The sequence below is a fragment of the Leucoraja erinacea genome, unplaced genomic scaffold (assembly GCF_028641065.1).
Source record: "Leucoraja erinacea ecotype New England unplaced genomic scaffold, Leri_hhj_1 Leri_1319S, whole genome shotgun sequence".
Lineage (NCBI taxonomy): Eukaryota > Metazoa > Chordata > Chondrichthyes > Rajiformes > Rajidae > Leucoraja > Leucoraja erinaceus.
Window position 1 is genome coordinate 23,881 of NW_026575582.1, and position 17,479 is coordinate 41,359.

The following is a 17,479-nucleotide window of genomic DNA, read 5'->3' on the forward strand; positions in this document are numbered from 1 at the left end:
GGGAGCTAAGATTCCCCCCCCCCCCATTGCAGGAGCTGATCACCCCGATGTGGAGGGCCCACACGCCCCAGGTTACGTGAGTAAGGTCATCCCATCAACGGAAGGCTCAAGGCCCCCCGACCACGGGAGAACAAAGAATGGAAGAGATTGAACCTTTTTTTCGCCTCCATCACAGTGAGGAATGTGGAGGAGTCACTGTGGTGGATGTTTATGTTAAAATGTGTTTTGTGTGTTTTGTTGTTTTTTATTTGTACTTGGCAAATCAAATTCTTCATATGTTGCAAAACATACTTGGCCTATAAAGTATTATTGTATTGTATTGTATTGACTACTGGGCCAGTGGTGATATTTCCAGACCTCTCTGGACATTGCAAGAACCATCAATAGATCTACAAGAGATCTACAAGAACCTGGCAGAGTGAACCGTCACCCCACAACTCCCCCCTGTATCACCAGCGAACCTCCCAGTTCAGGTGCAACCCATCACTCTTGTATAGGTCAACTCTGCCTCCAGTAGAGTTGATGCAGGGGAGGTTGTGGGCCTGGGTTAGAAGGCTCCAGCCACAGGGAGAGGTTGGATAGACTTGGATTGTTTTCTCTGGAATGCTGGAGCTTTGGGGGAGACTTGGTAGAAGTATATCAAATGATGAGGGACAAAGTTAGGGTAGACACAGCCATAGATAGGTTAGACAGTCAGAACCTTTCTCCCAGGATAGAAATGTCCAACACTACAGGACATAGCTGTCAGGTTAGAGGAGGAAAGTGTTTTAGAATGGTGGAGGCCTTGAATCCATTCCCTGGGGTAGTGGGGCAGTCAGATACAACAGTGGTGGTTAAGAGGCTTTTAGATAGGCACAAGTAAGTTTAGGGAATGGATCATGTACAGATCAGTTCAACTTGACGTCATGTTGGGCACAGACATTGTGGGCCAAAGGGCCTCTTCCTGTGCTGTGCTGTACTGTTGTATGTTGTATGTTGTATTATCTGCACCTTGTCTACACTAGTTTGCAGGATGATGATGTTGCTATTCTGGATGTATTATGTGGAGCAGTGGGTTAGAGGAACAACAAAGCCAAGGCGTTTCACAGGCATTTTATTGCGATCACGCGCCACTTCTGTGTGTATGGAGCCGCCCAGACGCCAGCGTGACACTCGTATTTCTGAAAGGGAAGGATGAGGAGATGAGTGGGAGGACAGATGCCTTGACGGACATGACACAGACATTGTCACACAGAACCTGTCTAACAATGGACAATGAAACCTTTCTGTTCATAATGTCTCAACACTCGTTTACAGCCACACACCTGTACAGCATGGAAACAGGCCCTTCGGCCCACCTTGTCCATGCCGACCAAGTTGACAAACTGGGTTAGTATTATTATTTGCCTCGAAACCCTTCATATTCATATATCTGTCCAAATATATTTTAAAAGCTGTAATTCCATTTGCTTCTGTAGCTTCCCCTGGCAGCTCCTTCAGATACAGACTGCCCTCTGAATGCCCTGAGCTCCCACTTATACCTCTTCCCTTTCACATTAAACCTGTACCCTCTAGTTTTAGAATCCTCTACCCTGGGGAACAGACTGTGAGCGTTCACTTTATCCATGCCCCTCATGATCTTGTACACCTCAATAAGGTCACCCCTCAGCCTCATACACTCCAAAGACGACTCAGCCTTCCCACCCTCTTCCCGTAACTCAAGCCTATCCAGCACAGGTTCGAACCAAAATTAATACAAAGAAACGGTTTTGCCACCTTAATCAGCGACGGGCTTGTTTGAAAGGAGCAGCGTTTGAAGTTGTATGGATGTTCCTTACGACAGACTGTTCTTCCGATATCAAAGTGTAGTAGATACTTCAGACCAGCAACAATCTTCAAAAGAAAAAAGTGGATGTTTCTGTTAACATAGAACAGTACAAGAACAGAGTCACTACGTAAACATAGAAACATAGAAAAATAGGTGCAGGAGTAGGCCATTCGGCCCTTCGAGCCTGCACCGCCATTCAATATGATCATGGCTGATCATCCAACTCAGTATCCTGTACCTGCCTTCTCTCCATACCCCCTGATACCTTTAGCCACAAGGGCCACATCTAATTCCCTCTTAAATATAGCCAATGAACTGTGGCCTCAACTACCTTCTGTGGTAGAGAATTCCACACATTCACCACTCTCTGTGTGAAAAATGTTTTTCTCATCTCGGTCCTAAAAGACTTCCCCTTATCCTTAAACTGTGACCCCTTGTTCTGTTCACTGTAGGCGCTGAACATGATGCCAAGACCATCCCTATCTCGGAACAAAGAACTGCAGATGCTGGTTAAGAAACAAAATGGCCCAAAGTGCTGGAGTAAATCAGCAGGTTGGATCAGGTCCCTGGAGAACATGGACAGGTGACGTTCCAGGTTGAGGCCCTTCTTCAGCCTATCCACCCTCTCCCTGGACCACATCACCCCGATTCTGGCCTCTCTCCACTGGCTCCCTGTGAGGTTCCAAATAAATTTAAAGATCCTCCTTTATGTCTACAAAGCCCTTCATGGGGCTTGCCCCCACCTACATCAAAAGTTTGCTCACCCACCACACCAGGTCCAGGTCCCTCAGATCGGCCGACTTGGGGTTACTGACCATTCCGCGGTCTAGGCATAAGCTCAGGGGCGATCGCGCCTTTCCGGTTGCGGCTCCTAGACTGTGGAACAGCATCCCCCTTCCCATCAGAACTGCCCCCTCCATCGACTCCTTTAAGTTGAGACTTAAAACTCATCTCTACTCCCAATCCTTTCTTGGTGTCCTCTGAGCGAGGGCTATATGTTTGTAGTGATGATTGTATTTAATTTATGAACCACTAACGTTAGTACCTCCACCAATGTAAAGCACTTTGGTCAACGAGAGTTGTCTTTTAAATGTGCTATAGAAATAAAAGTCACTTGACTTCATCAGACTGATTGTAGGAGGGTGGTGGGTGGGGGGACCAGAAAGGGGGAGAAGCAGGGTGAGGGGGCGAGGGGGCGAGGGGGCGAGGGGGCGAGGGAGGTGGGGGGGGGGGGGGGATGATAGGTAAATGGTTAGAAGGTCAGAGATAGGAAAGTAAGGTGTGAAACAGGTTTCGAGTCATATTCATACAGTTTGGAAACATGCCCTTCGGCCCAACTTGCACAAACCAGCCAAGATGTCCCATCTGCACTAGTCCCACCTACCTGCATTTGGCCCATATTTTTCGAAATATGGGTTTCCTATCCATGTATCTCAAGCCTCCTCTGGCAGCTCGTTCCATATACCCACGTGTGAAAGCATTGCCCCTCAGGTTCCAATTAAATCTTTCCGCTCTCACCTTAAACCTCTGTTCCCTGGTTCCTGATGCCTCCACTCTGGGCAAGAGACTGTGCATTCACTTTATCCATTCCCCCCATGCTCATACACCTTAATAATATCATTCCTCATCCTCCTGTGCTCCAAGGAATCCTTGCCTACTCAACCGCTCCCTACAGCTCAGGCCCTCGAGCCCTGGCAACATCATCGTAAATCATCTCTGGGCCCTTTTGCAGCTTCACAACATTTTTCCTATAACAGGGTGACCAAAACTGAACACATTACTCCAAATATGGCCTCACTAATGTCTTATACAACTGTACGATACCATCCCAACTTCTGTACTCAATACTCTAACTGATGAAGGTCAAAGTGCCGAAAGCCTTCTTGACCACCCTATCTGTATGTGTTGCCACTTTCAGGGAACATTGTACCTGCAGTCCTAGATCCCTCTGCTCTACAACACTCTCAGAGCCCTGCCATTCACTGTGAAAGTCCTGCCCTGGTTTGACCAGAAAATGCAACATCTTGCCTGTCTCTGTATTAAATTGCATCCATCATTGCTCAGCCACCTGGCCAACTCATCTACTCAATGTGCTCTACTCAACATCCTCTGGCAAAGGGTGGATTTAAGACGTGATCTGGAAACTAGGCCATTATTTACATGGCTGTGGTTCTACAGGTGTGATTTGCATCAACTGGTTAGAAGTGCTCAGCTGCCTCTGATCAGTAAATAATATCTGGATATGTGGAGATCTGGAGTTCAGCCATTCTCAGCTTTCAGGGCAAGGTCGATATCCAAGTTAATCAGTGGAAGATTGAGGGGAAATCAATAACAGAGGCAGAATCAGGAAGGTGTCACAGTGAACTCAAGGAGAACAGGAATCTCCCGTTAAACACAGAGTGCTGGAGGAACTGTGCAGGCAGCATCTGTGGCGGGACTGGATAGGCGACGTTTCAGATTGGGACCCTTCTTCACACTTATCCTTCCTGCTTCCCTTCATAAATATGCTCCTCGGGTGCCGAAACTTGATCCCAGCTGCCTATACCTGTCCCATGCTTCCTTCTGAACCTGACCAGAGGCTCAATGTCTCTGGTCATCAAAGCTTCCTTACTCCCATCTCCTTGCCCTTCACTCTAACAGGGACATGCATGTCCTGCACACTTTTAAAAGCTGCCCAGTTCCCTGAATTCCCTTCAGCATTTCCTTAGTCTTTGGCAGTTCCACTCTTGGAAAAGTGTTCTGACTGTCTGCCCTATCTATGCCTCGTGTAATTTTATCTATTTCTATTAGGTGTCCCCTCAAGCTCTGGCGTTCCAGAGAAAACAGTCTGAGTGTGTCCAACCTCTCCCTGTAACTAATACCCTCTAGTCAAGGCACCACGCTGGTGAACCACCTCTGTAAAGGCTCCACATCCTGTAATGGGACCAGAATGTCTCTCACCTCACCTGCACCTGTGCATCTAGCATCCTCTGGACTTTAAACAGGTAGACATCATTGGATGCGTTGTTGTATCTATAGACGGCAGCAAGTGTGGCATTTCGAACGGCGGGGTCGTCCACACTAATATTACTTGGCATTCCCGGGAAAAGGTCCATATCTCCAGACTGCTCTGAAACATTGCAAGAAACAACAACAGTGAGAGAGGGGGAGGAGCGATCTGCAAGTGAACGATTCCACTGCCATGACCGTCACTGCATCAGGGGCCTGAGCTCAGAGAATAACGACACAAGATGCAGGAAACATTCAGCCCAGCACAGTGACCAGCCAGACAAAGCGAGAGGATTCTACAACCAGAGGGCACAGGCTTAAGGTGAGAGGGGAGAGATAAACAAGGGACCACAGGGACAACTTTTTCACTTGAGGGAAGTCCATATCTAGAATGAGCTGCCAGAGGATGCTGTAGAAATGGATACAATTATGACTTTTGGTCAGATCTATGGATAGGAAGGGTTTAGAAGGATATGGACTAAATGCAGGCAAATGGAACTAGCCCAGTAATGCCAACCTGGTTGCATGGCCAAGATGGGCCAAAGGGCCTGTTTCTGTGCTGTACAGCTCGATGACTAAAGGGCCTGTCGCACTCAGGCTATTTGTTAGCGACTAAGCTGTCGCCACATGGTCGCCAGGGTGTCACCTGTATGGTCGTGGGTAGTTTCCTCAGTCACCCAAAGAGTCGTAGTGTCTTTCTGGTCACCGCTGGATTTTCAACATAGTCAAACATTTTCGCCGACAGTTGACGACAGTGGGCTTGACGCCAAATGGGCGTAGCTTGACTTCTCCTGACGTAGGTGCTGATGTAGGTTGTCGCCAGGGTGACGTAGGCTGTCCCCGGTGCTGACCGGTGAATTCCATTGGCGACTACCTACGTCAACCTATGTCAACCGGCAACAGGTACCGGCGACTGAATTGTCTTCAGTTGTCTTCAGTTGTAGACAGCTGTAAGTATAAAATACACCGCGGGGCTTGTTTCCACAGAGGCCCAGGGAGCCGTTGCCGAGAGAGGGGGAGGAGTACCTGCGACCAAATCGCCAACGTTCCAGAGAAGGAGTCTGGAGGAAGCCTCTGATTGGTTTACATTTTTACATTTTTGCCTTTAGGCTAAGGATTCTGGGAGGTAAGGATTCTGGGAGGTAAGGATTCTGGGAGGTAAGGATTCTGGGAGTTAAGGGTACAGTATTTATTAGTAAAGTTTAACAGATAAAGTTTTGTGTTTTTTTAATATTTAATATAGTTAAATTGGGAGTAGGATATGTCGGTGGAGTTTGGCCCCGTGGTTTGCTCAGCCTGCAACATGTGGGAGATCCGGGATATGGTCAGTGTCCCTGGTGACTATGTTTGCAGGAAGTGTGTACAGCTGCAGCTCCTGGCAGACCGCATTGAACGATTGGAGCTGCGGTTGGATTCATACTGGAGCATCCACGACGCTGAGAAAGTCGTGGACAGCACGTACAGTGAGTTGGTCACACCGCAGGTAAAAGGTAAGAGGACGGAAGGGGAACGGGTGGCCAATAGTCAGCAAAGCAGTAGGCAGGTAGTGCAGGAGTCCCCTGCAGTCATCTCCCTCCTAAACAGGTATACCATTTTGGAAACTGTTGAGGGAGATTGCTCATCAGGGGAATGCAGCAGCAGCCAAGTTCATGGCACCATGGGTGGCTCTGCGGCACATGAGGGGGGGAAAAAGAGTGGAAGGGCAATAGTAATAGGGGACTCAATTGTCAGGGGAATAGATAGGCGTTTCTGCGGCCGCAAAAGAGACTCCAGGATGGTATGTTGCCTCCCTGGTGCAAGGGTCAGGGATGTCACTGAACGGCTGCAGAACATTCTGGAGGGGGAGGGTGAACAGCCAGTTGTCGTGGTGCATATTGGCACCAACGATATAGGTAAAAAAAGGGATGAGGTCCTAAAGGATGAATTTAGGGAGCTAGGAGATAAGCTTAAAAGTAGGACCTCAAAGGTAATAATCTCTGGATTACTACCAGTACCACGGGCCAGTCAGAGCAGAAATAGGAGGATATTGCAGATGAATACGTGGCTTGAAAAATGGTGCAAGGGGGAGGGATTCAAATTTTTAGGGCATTGGAACCAGTTCTGGGGGAGGTGGGACCAGTACAAACAGGACGGTCTGCACCTGGAATGGAATGGAACCAATGTCCTTGGGGGGGTGTTTGCTACTGCTGTCGGGGAGGATTTAAACTAATGTGGCAGGGGGATGGGTACAAGAGCAGAGGGGCAGGGGGGTGTAAAATGAAGGTAGAAGCAATAGGTAGCAAGGTGAAAAGTAAAAGTGGCAGGCAGACAAAACCAGGGCAAAAATCAAAAAGGGCCACTTTTCAACATAATTGTATAAGGGGTAAGAGCGTTGTAAAAACAAGCCTGAAGGCTTTGTGTCTCAATGCAAGGAGTATTCGTAATAAGGTGGATGAGTTGAACGTGCAGATAGCCATTAATGATTATGATATAGTTGGGATCACGGAGACATGGCTCCAGGGTGACCAAGGCTGGGAGCTGAACATCCCGGGATATTCAATATTCAGGAGGGATAGAGAGAAAGGAAAAGGAGGTGGGGTAGTGTTGCTGGTTAGAGAGGAGATTAACGCAATGGAAAGGAAGGACATTAGTTTGGAGGATGTGGAATCGGTATGGGTAGAGCTGCGAAACAATAAGGGGCAGAAAACGCTGGTGGGTGTTGTGTACAGGCCACCTAACAGTAGTAGTGAAGTTGGGAATGGCATCAAAAAGGAAATTAGAAATGCTTGCGACAAAGGCAAAGCAGTTATTATGGGTGACTTCAATCTACATATAGATTGGGTGAATCAAACTGGCAGGGGTGCTGAGGAAGAGGATTTCTTGGAATGTATACGGGATAGTTATCTAAACCAACATGTAGAGGAACCAACGAGAGAGCTGGCTATTTTAGACTGGGTATTGAGTAATGAGGAAGGGTTAGTTAGTAGTCTTGTTGTGCGTGGCCCCTTGGGCAAGAGTGACCATAATATGGTTGAGTTCTTCATTAGGATGGAGAGTGACATTGTTAATTCAGAAACAATGGTTTTGAACTTAAAGAAAGGTAACTTTGAGGGTATGAGACGTGAATTGGCCAAGATTGACTGGCAATTAATTCTAAAAGGGTTGACGGTGGATATGCAATGGAAGGCATTTAAAGACTGCATGGATGAACTACAAAAATTGTTCATCCCAGTTTGGCAAAAGAATAAATCAGGGAAGGTAGTGCATCCATGGATAACAAGGGAAATCAGGGATAGTATCAAAGCAAAGGATGATGCGTACAAACTAGCCAGAAAAAGCAGCATACCGGAGGACTGGGAGAAATTCAGAGACCAGCGGAGGAGGACGAAGGGCTTAATTATAAAAGGAAAAATGGATTATGAAAGAAAACTGGCAGTGAACATAAAATCTGACTGCAAAAGTTTTTATAGATATGTGAAAAGAAAGAGATTAGTTAAAACAAATGTAGGTCCCTTGCAGTCAGAAACAGGTGAGTTGATCATGGGGAACCAGGATATGGCGGACCAATTGAATAACTACTTTGGTTCCGTCTTCACTAAGGAAGACATAAATGATCTGCCGGAAATAGCAGAGGCCCGCGGGTCACAGGAGGTGGAGGAATTGCGTGAAATCCAGATTAGTCGGGAAGTGGTGTTGGGTAAATTGAATGGATTAAAGGCCGATAAATCCCCAGGGCCAGATAGGCTGCATCCCAGAGTACTTAAGGAAGTAGCTCCAGAAATAGTGGATGCATTAGTAATAATCTTTCAAAACTCCTTAGATTCTGGAGTAGTTCCAGAGGATTGGCGGGTAGCAAACGTAACCCCACTTTTTAAGAAGGGAGGGAGAGAGAAAACGGGGAATTACAGACCAGTTAGCCTAACATCGGTAGTGGGGAAACTGCTAGAGTCAGTTATTAAAGATGGGATAGCAGCACATTTAGAAAAGTGGTGAAATCATTGGACAAAGTCAGCATGGATTTACGAAAGGTAAATCATGTCTGACGAATCTTATAGAATTTTTCGAGGATGTAACTAGTAGCGTGGATAGGGGAGAACCAGTGGATGTGGTGTATCTGGACTTCCAGAAGGCTTTCGACAAGGTCCCACATAAGAGATTAGTATACAAACTTAAAGCACATGGCATTGGGGGTTCAGTATTGATGTGGATAGAGAACTGGCTGGCAAACAGGAAGCAAAGAGTAGGAGTAAACGGGTCCTTTTCACAATGGCAGGCAGTGACTAGTGGGGTACCGCAAGGCTCAGTACTGGGACCCCAGCTATTTACAATATATATTAATGATCTGGATGAGGGAATTGAAGGCAATATCTCCAAGTTTGCGGATGACACTAAGCTGGGGGGCAGTGTTAGGTGTGAGGAGGATGCTAGGAGACTGCAAGGTGACTTGGATAGGCTGGGTGAGTGGGCAAATGTTTGGCAGATGCAGTTTAATGTGGATAAATGTGAGGTTATCCATTTTGGTGGCAAAAACGGGAAAGCAGATTATTATCTAAACGGTGGCCGATTGGGAAAGGGGGAGATGCAGCGAGACCTGGGTGTCATGGTACACCAGTCATTGAAGGTAGGCATGCAGGTGCAGCAGGCAGTAAAGAAAGCGAATGGCATGTTGGCTTTCATAGCAAGAGGATTTGAGTATAGGAGCAGGGAGGTTCTACTGCAGTTGTATAGGGTCTTGGTGAGACCACACCTGGAGTATTGCGTGCAATTTTGGTCTCCAAATCTGAGGAAGGACATTATTGCCATAGAGGGAGTGCAGAGAAGGTTCACCAGACTGATTCCTGGGATGTCAGGACTGTCTTATGAAGAAAGACTGGATAGACTTGGTTTATACTCTCTAGAGTTTAGGAGATTGAGAGGGGATCTTATAGAAACTTACAAAATTCTTAAGGGGTTGGACAGGCTAGATGCAGGAAGATTGTTTCCGATGTTGGGGAAGTCCAGGACAAGGGGTCACAGCTTAAGGATAAGGGGGGAATCCTTTAAAACCGAGATGAGGAGAATTTTTTTCACACAGAGAGTGGTGAATCTCTGGAACTCTCTGCCACAGAGGGTAGTTGAGGCCAGTTCATTGGCTATATTTAAGAGGGAGTTAGATGTGGCCCTTGTGGCCAAGGGGATCAGAGGGTATGGAGAAAACGCAGGTACGGGATACTGAGTTGGATGATCAGCCATGATCATATTAAATGGCGGTGCAGGCTCGAAGGGCCGAATGGCCTACTCCTGCACCTAATTTCTATGTTTCTATGTTTCTATGTAGCTGACAGGGTCTTAGCTTGTCGCGGGTGGACGTAGGTTGACTTTGGTTGTCGTCTATGTGGTCGTAGGTGGACGTCCTAATGGGTCGCCGGTTGCTGGACGTTGACTAGGTGGTAGGTTGTTGTAGACATTGTCGTAGACATTACATAGAAACATAGAAACATAGAAATTAGGTGCAGGAGTAGGCCATTCGGCCCTTCGAGCCTGCACCGCCATTCAATATGATCATGGCTGATCATCCAACTCAGTATCCCGTACCTGCCTTCTCTCCATACCCTCTGATCCCCTTAGCCACAAGGGCCACATCTAACTCCCTCTTAAATACAGCCAATGAACTGGCCTCAACTACCCTCTGTGGCAGAGAGTTCCAGAGATTCACCACTCTCTGTGTGAAAAAGTTCTCCTCATCTCGGTTTTAAATTGTCGCAGGGGGGTCCAGTCACCGTTTTTTCGGCAACCTGCTACCACTATGACAGTCGCCAGCAGTTGCCGTGAAAATCGCCTGTGGCATAGGCCCTTAAAGAGTTAATATTTCAGATCGGTGCATCAGCTTTGAAACATCTGTCCACAGATGCTGACTGTTCTGAGCAATTTTGCATTATTTCAGATTTCTAACATCTGCATTGTTATTAATAATAATAGATTCTGGACTAATTTGTGGTCCTCTCTCCAGTGTGGGTGTGAAGGGACCCTATGTTGCTGTACGAGGGTCAATCTGATGATCAGCACTCCTCAATCAGACACAACCATCACCAAAACTCAGCAAACATCAACAAATAATCTACAGGATTCAGCGACAATGACTGTGTCCCACAATCAGACCCACTCACTCCCATCTAACCCAGCACACCCCCATTCACAGCAGCAGATAATCTGCGTGCCATTGTAACATTGAACCGCCACAAGGCAGCCAGCATCATTGAAGACCCACACCACCCTGGCCACTCTCTCATCTCGCTGCTACCATCGGGAAGAAAGTACAGGAGCCTGAAAACCCTAACCTCCAGGTTCAAGAACAGCTTCTTCCCAGCAACCATCAACTCTTGAACACTGCACAACGACTGTGATCTTCTATGGACCGTGTGGGTGGTCACACTACAGACTGCAATTTTTAAACCAGCCTATAGCAGCAGAATTAGGCCATTTGGCCCATTGAGTCTACTCCGCCACTCGATCATGGCTGATCTACCCTCCCCTCTCAACCCCATTCTCCTGTCTACTCTCCGTAACCTTTAACCTCATCAACGGACAACGAGACTCAACAAGACGGCTTTGAAGCTGGTGCGACTTGGGTGGGGGAGGGATGAAGAGAGAGGGAATGCCGGGACTACTTGAAATCAATAGAATTGTCATTTGAACCCCATTGAGGTTCAAACGAAATGCTGTTTCTGCAGTCACAATTTACACAAACAGCCATCACAGCGCATCTCCTCCTAGCTGTGATGGAAGGCAAAGACTTATCTCTCCCCTGCACTTCCCATTCCCCTCCCGATGTCAGAGTCAAAGCCCCCGGCGGGCGATGGTAAGTGTCCCCCGGCCATTAAAGCCGCGCCGGGTGATGCAAGGCCACGCTCCGGGTCTTGTTGTTGGAGCCCCCGGCGGGCGCTAGCAAAGTCCCACAGCCATTCAAAGCCGCGCCGGGCGGTGATGTAAGGCCCCGCTCCAGGTACTCTTCAACCCCGCAACTCGGGCGGGTGAAGTCGCCGTTGCGGAAGCCCCGAAAAGTGGTCTCTCAGCAGGGACCCGCGGGCTCCCGGTGTTACTGTCTACCAGACCTGCGGTTGGAGCCTCCGAATCTCCGGGGTCGGGTCGCAGCCGAGCGCCACCGCAGCTCCTCCCGCTCCGAACTCGGCCAGCTCCACGATGGTGAGTAGGTCCGCAGGCTCCGCGACTGGAGCCCCGGGTCGTTCCTGCTGGAGGCCGCTCCACGGTGCTAGGCCCCAACGACAACGGAGACCCGACAGGGAAAAGGTCGGGTTCTCCGTGCAGGGGAAAGACTTAAAAAGTCCCCCCCCCCCCACACACACATACACATACACAAAAAATAAAATAAAAACTACATTCAAACGAGACAAAAAATAATAAAAAGACAGACGGACTGCAGAGGCCGCTGCGACGTGAGTCTTGCCGCCCACACACTTTCTGCGCTGTGTGACTCTGTGAAAATGACAGAACAGTGTGAAGCATTAGGCTGTGGGTCAGTGGGGATATATAGACAATAGGTGCAGCAGTAGGCCATTCGGCCCTTCGAGCCAGCACCGCCATTCAATGTGATCATGGCTGATCATCCACAATCAGTACCCCGTTCCTGCCTTCTCTCCATATCCCTTAACTCCACTATACATAAGAGTATCTAACTCTCTCTTTAAAGCATTCAGCCCTCACCTATTTTCTATGTTTCTCTATTTCTATGTTTCTATGTAATGTTTATGCTGTACACATATACTCAGGTCAAAGTTCAGAACCATCAAGGTAAACTAAACTGAACGATACCCCCTATCAGCTGACCATAACATCCTCTGCCCATTCCCTCCATGATGAGTGGATTAGCATATGATGAGCATTTGTCAGCACTGGGCCTGTACTCGCTGGAGCTTAGAAGGTTGAGGGGGGGGACCTCATTGAAATGCACTGAATAGTGAAAGGCTTGGATAGAGTGGATGTGGAGAGGATGTTTCCACTAGTGGGAGAGTCTAGGACCAGAGGTCAGAGCCTCAGAATTAAAGCACCATTCTTTGCCACAGAAGGCAGTGGAGGCCGTCAATGAATATTTTAAAGACAGAGATAGATAGATTCTTGATTAATACGGATGTCAGAGGTTACGGGGAGAAGGCAGGAGAATGGGGTTAAGAGGGAGAGATAGATCAGCCATGATTGAATGGCGGAGTAGACTTGATGGGCTGATTGGCCTACTCCTGCTGCCATCACTTATGAATAGATGCTGCCTGACCCGCTGAGTTCCTCCACAGTTTGTGTTTGGCTCAAGATTCCAGCACCTGCTGTTCATTGTGTCTGCAGTTAGGCCATTCAGCCTAGGGTAGCGGAAATTGTAACTGCAGATCGGATTAAAGGAATTATGTAAGAAGGGATGGCAGATGACAGTTTAAACCAAAGATAGACACAAAAAGCTGGAGTAACTCAGCAGAACGGGCAGCATCTCCGGAGAGAAGGAATGGGTGACGTTTTCGAGACTCAAGAGTGTGAAGAAGGGTCTCGACCCGAAACGTCGCCCATTCCTTCTCTCCAGAGATGCTGCCTGTCCCGCTGAGTTACTCCAGCTTTTTGTGTCTGTTTTTGAATGAAAGAATGTTTGTAAACTTGGCTCAGTGGAAGCAACAGACCTGTGGTTAGGAGGAGGAAGTATGTTCAGTTAGTGTGGGGGTGATGATGAGAGAGGCTTAGAGCAGGGGGCTGGGAGGTGACTGAGAGACGGCAGAACTGACTGCCTCCCCCCCCTCCCCGTCTGCTCACCCCCCTCCCCCCCCCCCCCACCCCTCTCCTCCCACTCCCGCCTCCTCCGACAAGCTGTGCAACGTTCTGTTCCACACACCACCTCTTCACCAGAATTTCTGCTCCTCTCTGGGCTCCAGCCTGATGGTCCAGTCACTTGTGCCACTGGTTCTGGGCTCAGGGTGGGGAGATGGACTTTGTCATGTCAGGGTCAGAAACAGGCCGTGTTCAAGAAGGAACTGCAGATGCTGGAAAATCGAAGGTACACAAAATTGCTGGAGAAACTCAGCGGGTGCAGCAGCACTAATGGAGCGAAGGAAATAGGCAACGTTTCGGGCCGGAACCCTTCTCCACACTGATAGGGGGTGGCAGGGAGAAGGAAGGAAAAAGGAGGAGGAGGACCCGGGAGCTGAGGGATGGGAGGAGACAGCCCGAGGGCTGAGGAAGGGGAGGAGACAGCAAGGGATAACAAAATTGGGAGAATTCAATGTTCATGCCCACAGTCTGCATCCTGCGGGCATGAACAGTGAATTCTCCCAATTCCATAGATGCTGCTGCACCCGCTGAGTTTCTCCAGCAATTTTGTGTACCTCAGAAACAGGCACTTCAGCCCATCCCATCGATGCTGGCCATCACACACCCAACAAAACATCCCATTTACTTCCCTGTATCAACTATAATCTGTAGGAAACCACACACCACCAGACTCAGGAACAGCTTCTTCCCCTCTGTGTTCAGGCTTCTGAATGGTCCTACCGTAAACTAGGGTGCTGTCCGATTCACCTCTACCCCATTGCGGACATTGGACTTTGTTGGACAGATGATACAACGGTGATTGGCCTCATCAGCAACAACGATGAGTCGGCCTATAGGGAGGAGGTCCAGCACTTAGCAGCATGGTGCGCTGACAACAACCTGGCCCTTAACTCCAAGAAGACCAAGGAGCTCATTGTAGACTTCAGGAAGTCTAGGGGTGGCACGCACACCCCCATCCACATTAACGGGACGGAGGTGGAACGTGTTTCCAGCTTCAGGTTCCTGGGGGTCAACATCTCCGATGACCTCTCTTGGACCCACAATACCTCAACTCTGGTCAAGAAGGCTCACCAGCGTCTCTTCTTCCTGAGGAGACTGAAGAAGGTCCATCTGTCTCCTCAGATCCTGGTGAACTTCTACCGCTGCACCATCGAGAGCATCCTTACCAACTGTATCACAGTATGGTATGGCAACTGCTCTGTCTCCGACCGGAAGGCACTGCAGAGGGTGGTGAAAATTGCCCAACGCATCACCGGTTCCTCGCTCCCCTCCATTGAGTCTGTCCAGAGCAAGCGTTGTCTGCGGAGGGCGCTCAGCATCGCCAAGGACTGCTCTCACCCCAACCATGGACTGTTTACCCTCTTACTATCCGGGAGGCGCTACAGGTCTCTCCGTTGCTGGTCCAACAGGTCCAGGAACAGCTTCTTCCCTGCGGCTGTTACATTACTCAACACTGTACCTCGGTGACTGCCAATCACCCACACCCCCCCCCCCAGACACTCCTTCCCCCAGTGACTGATCTCCCCCTCCCAAAACAAATTGCACTGCTGCTACTCTATATACATATATACATGTTACTGTTCCATTATTCTATGCTCGCACCTCTGGGTGAGATGCTAACTGCATTTTGTTGTCTCTGTACTTGTACACTGCACAATGGCAATAAAGTTTGAATCTGGTCTCTGGAACTGGTGCGCTACAATGCTGAGAACTATATTCTGCACTCTGTATCTTCCCCTTTGTTCTATTTTACTGTTATTGCCATAGAGGGAGTACAGAGAAGGTTCACCAGACTGATTCCTGGGATGTCAGGACTTTCATATGAAGAAAGACTGGATAAACTCGGCTTGTACTCGCTAGAATTTAGAAGATTGAGGGGGGGATCTTATAGAAACTTACAAAATTCTTAAGGGGTTGGACAGGCTAGATGCAGGAAGATTGTTCCCGATGTTGGGGAAGTCCAGAACAAGGGGTCACAGTTTAAGGATAAGGAGGAAGTCTTTTATGACCGAGATGAGAAAAACATTTTTCACACAGAGAGTGGTGAATCTTCGGAATTCTCTGCCACAGAAGGTAGTTGAGGCCAGTTCATTGGCTATATTTAAGAGAGAGTTAGATGTGGCCCTTGTGGCTAAAGGGATCAGGGGGCATGGAGAGAAGGCAGGGATGGGATACTGAGTTGGATGATCAGACATGATCATATTGAATGGCGGTGCAGGCTTGAAGGGCCGAATGGCCTACTCCTGCACCTATTTTCTATGTTTCTGTGTCTGTGGATGTGCAGGGAATGGAGTGATATGGGTTATGTGCAGGGAGATATGAGTGGGACTTGGCATCATGTTCGGCACAGACATTGTGGGCTGAATGGACTGTTCCTGTGCTGTACTGCTCTGTAGTTCTATGTATATCTGATCTGTTTGCATAACATGCAGAACAAACCTCGACACACACGACGATGATAAACCTCAACATCTTCCCGATCCCCAGCATCTTACCCACCCCAACGTGACCGGCTGGGGATCTCAAGAGGGAGCAGCGTGTTGCTTTTGTGTTGAAGAGTGCAATTTACTATTTCCAAAACTCTCTCTCAATGAGCAGCGACATTTCTGCTGGAGGCAGACTGGCGCAAGGAACTGCAGGTGTTGGAAACTTCAACCACACAAAAAGACAATGTGCTGGAGGAACACAGCGGGTCAGTTAGCATCTGTGGAGGGGATGGACAGACGACGTTTCAGGTTCATCAGGTTGCCTATTCCATCCCGACCCGCTGAGTTCCACCAGAACTCAGTGTTTTTGCTTCATCAGACGAGGGGGAGAGAGAGAGAGAGAGAGAGAGAGAGATCTGGAACCCGGGACATCCAGCACAAGCAGTTGCATAAGGGTCACCGTTTAAATAAAGATCAGCAGAAACCACATCCTCCCAGAGAGAGAGAGAGAGAGAGAGAGAGAAAGAGAAAGAGAGGGATAGAAAGAGAATCTACTGACAGAATCCCACTTCTCACAGTCATAGTTGCAGTGGAAACAGTCCATTCGCCCCAACTGGTACCACTGCCTGCATTTGGTTCACATGCTTCAAACCTTCCCTGTCCATGTATCTGTTAAAAACGACCTACAAATGCTGTTATAGTCCCCGCCTCAACTACTTCCTCTGGCAGCTCGTTCCACACACCCACCACAGATAGACACACAAAGCTGGAGTAACTCAGCTAGTCAGACAGCATCTCTGGGGAAAAGGAGTAGGTGACATTTGTGTGTGTATCTTTGGTTTAAACCAGCATCTGTAGCTCCTTCCTACACCACGCACCCACCACCCTCTGTGTGGAAAAGTTGCCCCCTCGGGTTCCTATTAAACCTTTCCCATCTGACATTAACCCCATGTTCTCTGGTCATTGAGTCCCCTCACTCTGGGTGAAAGACTAGCTGCGGACCCGGTGCCGACAACTTGATTACTGCATCACCCCACAAGCAGCAAATGCAGTCACTTCCACCGAAACACTAATGAAGGCCAGACTCAGGCCGTGAAGGTCAGTCACAGGTGCTGTAGATGAAGCCACAAGCATCAGATACTTGCCATGTGAAGGGGCTGGAACACAGAGCAGACGCACGGTGAGCAGTATCACATCCAATACGACACCCATGCTGTCCGCGGTGATGGAACTCACCCTCTCCTCCCGCACGTCCCGGCACTTTATGTGGGCGAGTCTGGCTGACTGGCAGCCTGTGTCTCACCCAATGGAGGCTTCACAATGAGGTGGGACGGGCTGCTAGTTGTGGTGTAGGAGGGTGTGGTTTAGGGAGAGGGGGAGGGAGAGGGGGTGGAAGATTGCAACCTTCACGTGGTCTGCCCTGTTTCGACTAATGCAATCAACTCCACGTGCACAAACGGAAGATCGCCACATGAAA

At 48.6% G+C, this 17,479-nt stretch overlaps 1 protein-coding gene across 2 annotated transcripts; it reads right to left on the reverse strand.

The window, feature by feature from the left end:
- Nucleotides 1–958: 958 nt before the first annotated feature.
- On the reverse strand, nucleotides 959–17,358 carry LOC129715682 (cystatin-F-like). Of its 2 annotated transcripts, none has more exons than XM_055665540.1 (4): nucleotides 17,239–17,358; nucleotides 4,753–4,916; nucleotides 1,756–1,872; nucleotides 959–1,160 (listed from the first exon to the last, which is right to left on the reverse strand). In XM_055665540.1, the coding sequence occupies exons 2-4, from the start codon at nucleotides 4,900–4,902 to the stop codon at nucleotides 1,083–1,085; spliced, it is 345 nt and encodes a 114-aa protein (XP_055521515.1). In that variant the 5' UTR covers nucleotides 4,903–4,916; nucleotides 17,239–17,358; the 3' UTR covers nucleotides 959–1,082. The 2 variants fall into 2 exon arrangements, with proteins under 2 accessions (XP_055521515.1, XP_055521516.1); XM_055665541.1 differs by lacking the exon at nucleotides 17,239–17,358 and adding an exon at nucleotides 17,148–17,214.
- Nucleotides 17,359–17,479: the final 121 nt, after the last annotated feature.